Source organism: Saccostrea cucullata, unplaced genomic scaffold (genome assembly GCF_032062105.1).
Source record: "Saccostrea cucullata isolate Sc308-1 unplaced genomic scaffold, CSIRO_AGI_Scuc_v1 ctg948, whole genome shotgun sequence".
NCBI lineage: Eukaryota > Metazoa > Mollusca > Bivalvia > Ostreida > Ostreidae > Saccostrea > Saccostrea cuccullata.
This window is the reverse complement of record NW_026925011.1, coordinates 73103-82758: the sequence shown is the minus strand read 5'-3', so window position 1 is coordinate 82758 and position 9656 is coordinate 73103. Positions and strand designations below refer to the sequence as shown.

At 33.9% G+C, this 9656-nt stretch overlaps 1 protein-coding gene across 4 annotated transcripts in view; it reads right to left on the bottom strand.

The window, feature by feature from the left end:
* Nucleotides 1-2046: 2046 nt before the first annotated feature.
* Nucleotides 2047-9656, bottom strand: part of LOC134267814 (GATOR1 complex protein DEPDC5-like) — a 35909-nt gene continuing 28299 nt past the window's right edge. For 3 of the 4 annotated variants that reach the window (XM_062750021.1, XM_062750022.1, XM_062750024.1), the window contains 7 exons: nucleotides 8915-9026; nucleotides 8370-8582; nucleotides 7712-7741; nucleotides 4772-4935; nucleotides 4291-4459; nucleotides 4047-4107; nucleotides 2047-2634 (listed from right to left, as the gene is read on the bottom strand). In XM_062750021.1, coding sequence (XP_062606005.1) covers nucleotides 2211-2634; nucleotides 4047-4107; nucleotides 4291-4459; nucleotides 4772-4935; nucleotides 7712-7741; nucleotides 8370-8582; nucleotides 8915-9026 — 1173 coding nt within the window. In that variant the 3' untranslated portion in view covers nucleotides 2047-2210. The remainder of the gene's footprint in view (nucleotides 2635-4046; nucleotides 4108-4290; nucleotides 4460-4771; nucleotides 4936-7711; nucleotides 7742-8369; nucleotides 8583-8914; nucleotides 9027-9656) is intronic. The other variant, XM_062750023.1, reaches the window with a different exon arrangement.

The following is a 9656-nucleotide window of genomic DNA, read 5'->3' as shown; positions in this document are numbered from 1 at the left end:
CTCTGTAAAACTTTATTTAAATGCAATAATAATTTGCCATAGTTTTACATGCTGCAACAAAATGTTCAGGAACCAAGAAACCAATAGTTAATTATAATATTTGAACTGTAGCAAGACTTTTCCTCAAAAGTGTGTATGTTTGGAGGGGGTTTACCCCATTCGCACTCGTATTACTTGCCTACATGAAAAGGAAAAGGAAAAGGCGTTATCTTGTGTTAATGAATATATAAAGACTTAATTAAAACCATCTTTATTTATGCAATTCTCTATATTCCTGCACATCTCACTGACAACTGTTTCCATTCGTATTAAGAGAAGGCAACACTCTACTTGTGAAGATCTAGAATATAGGCAGATTTATCTTGAAGCTTTGCTTGCCATGTATCAAAATTTATGTCATTTGAAGATATTTTTCCCTCTTCTTGCAAAAAAGCAGGCAACTATTTGCATGGGTATAATGAGCAATTGAAATCAATGACCCTTGGTAGAGGTGTGTCTGGTATGAAAGAAGGACTTAGTTGGTTCAACATTGAAAATATTTGGCGCATTTAAAAATCTTTTTTCCAGGAAATCTAATTGCTATCTGTTTAAATTATTTTTTGAGAAATTAGTCCTATATATAATTGTGAAATTCATGTCCCAAAGGTACGATTTCTGCACACACACCCCCCCTCGGTTGGGCTAAATATGTTTAGTTATGTATTGAAAGTAAAAGGCATTATTACGCCTTTCCAAAAGGCGTAATAACGCCTTTTGGAAAGGAGTTATAATGCCTTTTGGAAAGGCGTAATAACGCCTTTTGGAAAGGCGTAATAACGCCTTTTGGAAAGGCGTAATAACGCATTTCGGAAAGGCATAATAACGCCTTTCTAAAGGGCGTAATAACGCCTTCTAGAATGGAAAGGCGTAATAACGCCTTTTCAAAAGGCGTTATAATGCCTTTTTTAATGCCTTATTAAAGGCGTAATAACGCCTTTTCAAAGGCGTTATAATGCCTTTTTTCGCATTATAACGCCTTTTACATTTTTTTTCTCTCTAGATTAATCCTAATAGGCTTTCGTACTTTTTTGACCCATTCGAAGCTTTTTAAAAAGATGTTTGTTGATTATACATAATAGTGATATTAAATTTCCTTCAAAAAATTCAGCAACTTCACATGCATTTTCAATACTGAAACATGTGTCTTTCTTTCTTTCCTCAGATAACTTAACTGTTTAAATTAAATAATCCAATCACCCCCCTCCCCCCAAAATCTTCCTATGTACAATGTACCTCCTAAGTACTTTGTAAAGTTCGACTCTTGCTCTTTTGAACTTGTAACCTCAAAATCTGCAGTGGCCATCAACTTCTCAAGGGGAACTAATGTACTAAGTTTGGTATCTGTCAAGAACCAAAGAGTTCGCAAGATAAGGAGTGGTCATTACCTTCTTTTTTCAGTTTACCCATGACCTTTGATTTAAAAATCAAATAAGGGACGTCTATAAAGGGAAGTTTGGTATGTCTGTAAGAAAGTATTAAGATATTGTACAGACAGTATCGGTCATTATCTAAAGTGGTTTGACCCTTGACCTTGTCACCTCAAATTTAAAGTGGTCATCTACCCATCAGGGGGATCCAGTATTCTAAGCTTTATATGTGCCAGACCAGGGACCTATATGCTAACGTTAGTATATAGGTTCCTTGTCAGACAAAGGATTCTCAAGATAATGAGCAGTCAATATCTTCCTATGTCTAATTTAAATCCTTGACCTTTTACCTTGCTATCTCAAAATCAATAAGGGTCATCTACTCCAAAAGGGGAATAAAAGTATAATTTTCTGAATAAAACATTATCTCATTCTGTACCAATTAATCAAGTATACAAATCTGTGCATCTAAAAGAATTTGTTTGTACACTGTAAAGTCATGGGTACTTGTTTTTTTAAAATTCAATTTCATTTTTCATTATCAATTGAAACACAATATCTAAAATAAGATGAAATTTTTTAAACTGATCCCTCTTCATCCTAACTGGTAGAAGCAATTTTAAGAAACTTCTCATTTGCTTTATGTTTAATTGCATCAAATCTCATTTCATATTATAAACAGTATACACCATTTATAAGCTTTGTAACAATTTATTTAAAGAGTAATACACATGTATCTCTTTCAAAAACAGTGACTATTTTGTCAATATTGCATCAATGCCCAATCAATGTCATTTATATAATCTACAAAGAAGACACTTTGAAATCATTCCAAAACTCTGTCAGCCTGTGATTTTCATTAGAACAGAACTGACGGAAATCTGCCAACATTTTGTCCTGGAAGGATTCGTCTCCCGTGTTTGGAGATCGCCATCTTTTTGACGACATAAAATTCCAGGACCACAAGAATCCAATCTTATTTTGCGTCAAGACTTCAGCAGCTGATGAGCTGCTGTTCTGTCTAGCTATATAGTCTTTACGAAGCTCACCAGCAGATTTTTTACCGAATCTACTGGACGTCGTTTTTCTCTCTTTGGGTGTTACGATCTGACCACTCTCTATGAGGATAAACATGCCACCCGTACAATGAACATACTGCTGCTGCTCGTCTGTCAAGTAGTGTTGATGAGTCTGGGACACGCAGACATTGATTGGCATGAAACCATACCTAAAAACATAACAAAACCATGATAGAATGACAAGCAACAACATTAGAAAGCACAAGTTTTCCCCCATCAGTATATCTACATGTAGTTAAATGTAATTCAAACTAAAATTACCTGTATAATCCAAATTAATGATAGTTCATTTATATCCATATGTAGGTAAAACTAGAACTGTCCAAACGGGACAAAATACCCCCCGCTGGGTTTTTCAGATGTAAGTTTTTCAATAATAAAGATATGTATCAAAAACAAATTATGAAATTTTTATTCCAGTGACCTTGAACTTCCCTAAATAACCTTGGGTCAAGGTCATGACACACCCTTGGGTCATGGGCAATCTTTCAGTGAAATGAGAACCTACCAAGTTTATGCATAAGAAAGATATGGACTGGACACAAATTATGAAATTTTTCTTCCAGTGACCTTGAACTTCCCCAAATAACCTTGGGTCAAGGTCATGACACACCCTTGGGTCATGGGCAATCTTTGTGTGAAAAGAGAACCTACCAAGTTTATGCATAAGAAAGATATGGACCGGACACGAATTATAAAAATTTTTCTACCAGTGACCTTGAACTTCCCCGAATGACCTTTGGTCAAGGTCATGACACACCCTTGGGTCATGGGCAATCTTTGTGTGAAATGAGAACCTACCAAGTTTATGCATAAGAAAGATATGGACTGAACACAAATTATGAAATTTTTCTACCAGTGACCTTGAACTTCCCCGAATGACCTTGGGTCAAGGTCATGACACACCCTTGGGTCATGGGCAATCTTTGTGTGAAATGAGAACCTACCAAGTTTATCCATAAAAAAAATATGGACCGGACAGGGAATATAAAAAATTTTCTTCCAGTGACCTTGAACATTCCCAAATGACCTTGGGTGAAGGTCATGACACACCCTTGGGTCATAGGCAATCTTTGTGTGAAATGAGAACCTACCAAGTTTATCTATAAAAGATATGTATCAAACATGATTTATGAAAATTTTCTTCCAGTGACCTTGAACTTTCCCAAATGACCTTGGTTCAAGGTCATGACACACCCTTGGGTCATGGGCAATCTTTGTGTGAAATGAGAACCTACCAAGTTTATCCATATGAAAGATATGGACCGGACACGAATTATGAAATTTTTCTTCCAGTGACCTTGAACTTTCCCGAATGACCTTGGGTCAAGGTCATGACACACCCTTAGGTCATGAGCAATCTTAATGTGGAGTAGTAGATTCTAATGTCCCTCTGTAAGAAAGATATGGACCGGACACGAATGCACAGACAGACGGACAGACGGACGGACGGACAGACGGACAAGGTGATTCCTATATACCCCCCCAAACTTCGTTTGCGGGGGGGTATAACAAACATGAGTTTTAGATATATCTTGAGATGAAAGCCAAGAATATGTACCTTTTAATGATTTCATCTTGAAAATGTAACAGTTTCTTTGATTTAGCATCTGGGTCCAAATCTGAAATAGAATGAATTTTGTCCTTGAAAATTAAGCATACTTAGTCCCTGTGAACATTTGTATATGTGAATGTACCAGTCAGTTATCTTATAAATGAAGCCTTTTAAGCGTACATCAATCCCTGTGAAGATCTATACGTGTATATGTGAACGCATTAATCAGTTATCAATGAGGCCTACTAACCATGAAATATTGCTTTTCCTCCTTGTGCTAGACTAGCAATGTCCAGTGGAATGAAAATGGGTCCTCTCAATGGGTCAGAGTCTGGGGCAGAGGGCAGGGCAAAAGGATCCCCAGGGACAGGCAACAGGTGAAATCCACAGGCCTGGGCCTTACGCCCCCAAGTTGTCACCTGTTAATAGGAATATGCAGCTGATTGTTTCAAAATCAATTAATTAAGTGCTTTTTTTAAACAATTGATGAATTAGATACTAGCAAGACATTAAACATACACAGAAAGTCTGCAATTCTGATATTCTGTTTCAATGTAAAAAACTATATTCAACCTTTACAGTTCATTTCACTAATAACATGTCCATGTATATGTACATGTATGTATCAAATAATTCACTACATCTCTTTTTAAATTTGAAAGAGTTAATTCTTTTGAAATTTTGCATCATTAAACATAATACCAGTACATCATATTTTATGAATATTTTACCAAATCTCCCAGAATGGGACCTGTGGCTACCATCCACTGGAGCTGTATTTCAAATGCAGCATTAGGACTGTAGTAGGCGTGGTACTTAGCCGACGCCCACTCCGGACGATCACTCTTATTATTGGAATCCACATCAACATGCACATACTTGTGGGTAAGAGTCGCTGAAATGTGGAAATATGAGAAAAAAAACTTTCATAAGCATTAAGTGGTTTTAAATACATGGTTCATGATATAATGTATGATAAAATATGTTTTAGATGATATTCAATTAAATTGATATTTGTTTTTACTGAAGTTGTTTACTTTAGAAATTATATTTCTGCCTTAAAATTGTCAAAAAATGTGCAAAACCATATTCAGAAAACCTATTTATACACTACTTCAGTACTTGTAATAATGAATGCATCAATTTAAGTGCTTAATCAAAATATTCAACTAATACAAAGAAATGTGAATAATACTGAGAATTTTTATACATATATACAAGAATCTAAAAGTGAACACTTTGTTGAGTTCCCCCCTTTAGGTGAGATAATAAACTGATAGCTATCATATGAAAGATTAACCATATAAATATATATACATGTTTCTCCATACTCAAAAAATCCTGTTGATCTGTTCATGCAGCATTCAATTTTTCAGTTAAATTCTATCTATGTTTGTCTCAAAATGGAGATTGCATATATTTCATGCTGAGCAGGTTTTAAATAAATATTCTTTTTAATAATTAGAAAAAGTCCTAACAATAAGTTTGACACATTCAAAATATCCACAACCAATATCTACCATGGAACATCCTAAATACAATACAAGTTATTCCTATTCACACATGTATTACTTCTGTAGAGTTTCTTCAAGTAAATAGGGGCCATCGTTGAACATATTTAATATCAATCATTTTTTCCTGTGAGGTAAGCAATCTGTTAAAGTTCAAGTATTTTGAAATAAAATTAACCTCAAATTCTTTTAAAATAGCATAAGCTCAGCATTTTTTCTGTTAATTTCCTATTACACTAAGGTAAATATTTTTGATACTGAAATTCTATTCAATGACAGCCCCATCTTGAATATGCACTGTATCAGAAGAGATCCTTAACAGTGTGGCTTTAATATAGGATTACAATTCAATTACTTATTCCAGATACACATATATAATATCATGCAAATTTCACCACTACCCACAGTAACCATAGATACCCATACAAAAAGCTATCTGACCAATGAAAGCAGGTTTTGCAAAGTTTAACATCTGGCACCTTAGTACAAAAAAGATATTGTTTCACTGATAAAAGGTATAGCTGGTCATATTGGTGGATGCGTTTTAAATTTATTACAAGCATTATGGCTTATTAATGTCAATATAATTGACTTATCTAGTTGTGGCTTTCCGAATTTGTCAAGAACTAACTAAATATTTAATTTAAATGATTTTTGCTTTGGTAAAGAAGAATTGGTATACAGAAAAATTGGTCAGTCAGCAAGGGGCCCCAAAGAGGGATGTATGCATCTAAGCAGGAGCAAGGGTATTACAGTATGATTATAAACAAAAATATAAATAAAAAAAAATAAAATTTATGAAGAATAAAAATGAAAAGTTCCATGGGCCACAATGCTCACCTGAGAAACTTTGGTCCTGCTATTCTTCATCAGATTTTCCTCTAGTTATACTTACTTTGGCCCTGCCCAAGCCCCTGGGGTTATGATTTGAACAATTTAAATTCTACACTACCTCAGGATGCTTCCATGAAAGTTTCACTTTTCCCAGTGGTTCTTATGAGGAAGATATTTAAAGATTTTTCCTGTATATTTCAGTTTAAACATTGATTCCCTATTGTCCCCCCCCAGTCATGATAGGAACAAGTTAGATTAATCTACCCTACATGCACCAGGATGCTTATGTTTCAGTTTTTCTAGCCCAGTGGTTCTTGAGAAGATATTTTTAATGTCCTTCTCCAATACTGTCTTTTCTTGATTATCTCCACCTACGAAGGGGCTTGGCTCTTCACTTTTTAAAAAATTTAAACTCCCCTTCTTCCAAGGATGCTTTGTATCGCAACTCATTGGTTCTTGAGAAGAAGTTGAAAATGTTAAAAGTTTACAGGCAAATAGACAAACGACAGACGACAAGTTACCAGAAAAGCTCACAATTGCTGTTTTTGTAAAATCTATTTGTTTAGTTATAGAATGAAGTTTTTATCCAACTGCATGTACATACATGTATAAACTTCTAGGGGAATAATGAAAAGAAATCAAGTCTTGTACAATTTTATGTTCCTTGCAATTAAAATTCAATAAATGTGTAGTATCTGAGGCTGAATGAGGAAAAGTGTTTACAAAGTTTTAGCCTTCAGTAAATGTCTAAATGATAACATCAACCTTACAAGACCTGGCGTAACCTGACAGTGCCCCTTATACATTTCTTAAAATTAATATAGACCACCATGGTACATAGTATTGATTTTATTGCATCCAGGAACTTTTTGTTAACTCCTCCTACATGTATATCTGCTTATTAACAATATAATAATAATAATTTAGGAAATGAAACATTTATTTTTGAAAACTGATTATTTTTTTCTCCATTTCAATATATAATTTTAAAACAAAACATTCAAAAATCATGCATTTTGATATGCTAATATTTTGAGTTATTAGTTGTGTAATAATAAAAGAAAATTGTGATGATATTTAAATTTTGTGCATACTAAATTTTGCTATATGATGATTAAGAATGATCATTAATTGATATCTATATTTTATAATAATAAAATAATAGAGAATTGTGGGTAAACACAGGTACACTGTAAGGTGCAAAATCTAAATAAAGCTCTTGATTCATCTATATATAGCTAGTAAAATTACAGAGAAGAAATGCTTTTACAAAAGTATTGGTCAGATAGGCGACTTTGAACATACAGATAAAGTGTCTCGGCCTACCTTTCAGAGCACACAGGTTAACTCTTGAACCTGTAAAGTCACTTTGTTACAGCATGCCTGATACTTTACATTACAAAATCATAAAAAAAATTCAATCAATATCTAATTGTATATTTTTTTGTGGCAAGTCACAAATGAGGTTTTTAAATGACAATGGCATACATGGATTTGAAAATCTTACTAAAAATGTCAAGATATACTAAAGATAAAAACTGATTCAAAGACATGTATATGTGAACAAAAAATGAATGACAATTTTTCAGAAATCAGAATACTGTAAAATCACATATTTTCATGGGGTCAAATTTTTGTGGTTTGAGTAAAAACTCTTGGTTCATGGGGATTTGAATTTGTGGATGAAAAATTGTTGAGTAGTTATGTAACATTTTACATTTTGTGGAGGACATAAATTCATGGGTCTCTTCATACCTCGAAAACAACAAAAAGTAAACAGCCACAAAAATTTGTGGTTTTACAGTACACAAGCATGGGGCGTTATATATGTTTTTTGTGGAGGATGTTTTGAAATAAAGCTGCTCTTGCATAATGGTCTGCAAACTACTATTATTATACCCTATCACATACAGGTATTGATATTGTACATCATATACATGTGTATAGACATGATTCACATTGATAATAATATCTAAATTATTACCCAGCTGCTGGCCCCAGCCCTGGGCCCCGGAGTCGATACCAGACAATGTTCGCCAGTCGTTGGTCATCTTATTGACCCAGAGCTCGGACATCTGGCATGGAGACTCGTCCGTGGCAAACAGTGGCACCTCAGTCCGTTCTCGCTCAACCGGAAGAATGGAGACCTCACACCACTCATTTTGGAACAAATAATTGTAATTTGGTCCATAAGCATCTACCAAAAATATAAAGACATTGATAAGCACAGAATTTTTTTCCAAAATTTTTTTCTTTTTTGTAAGTACTGACTCAGTAAATACGAAGACTCATAGAATTCTGATTTTTATCTGGTTATATACAGGTAACAAATGACGTTCTTCATAAATGTGTAGAACACTAAAGGAAATCGACATCACTTACACAGGTAAATGTATATAATTGCATCAATAAACAAATACATTGTACATACATGTATATGACCAAATACATGTACCATTTCAATGTGAAGAGCAAGAAGCAAAATAAATGACCCTGCCATTCTTTGACTTGGCATTGACAGAATTTTACCAGCTTTTGGTTTATCTTTTGGTGACACAATGTTGTACAGGTAGAAGCCATGAATGAACTTGTGATAGGGATTCCCTGTGGCATGGCAAATGAAGTGTTCATCTTGTAGTCTCTACAAATTAAACTATATTATTGTATTGAACAAACAGCAAACAGAATATTTCAGAAATCATTTCATACCTACTACATGTATTTAACTTAATGATACACATACCAAAATTACATTACCGTATATACTCGCCTATAAGTCGGTCCGCCTATAAGTCGGTTGTAATTTTTTAGTTTATTTTGCGGGGATTTGCCATTGACCCGCCTATAAGTCGGTACAACTTTTTGTCAGAATCAGATGACAATTTCTAATAAATGTTCTGATGTTGGTACAACTTTTTGTCAGAATCAGATGACAATTTCTAATAAATGTTCTGATGTTTTAACCTTATTTCAATCAAAATTTTTAGAAATTTAGTAGCTATTTTTCTTTTTAAAAAATAAATAATGCATTCTTAAGATAAAAAAAAATTTAGATATATGTATATGAATACTTGTACTTTACGTTTCATCTTCGAATACATAAATCATAATGATATGATATATCAAGACTTTATTCAACAATAACCATGTTTAAAGAATACTACATTTCGCCGACCAGAAAAATACCAATCCTTTTATGACTCGCCTATAAGTCGGACATATACTTTTGGGCTAAAAATCAACTCCCAAAAAACCGACTTATAGGCGAGTA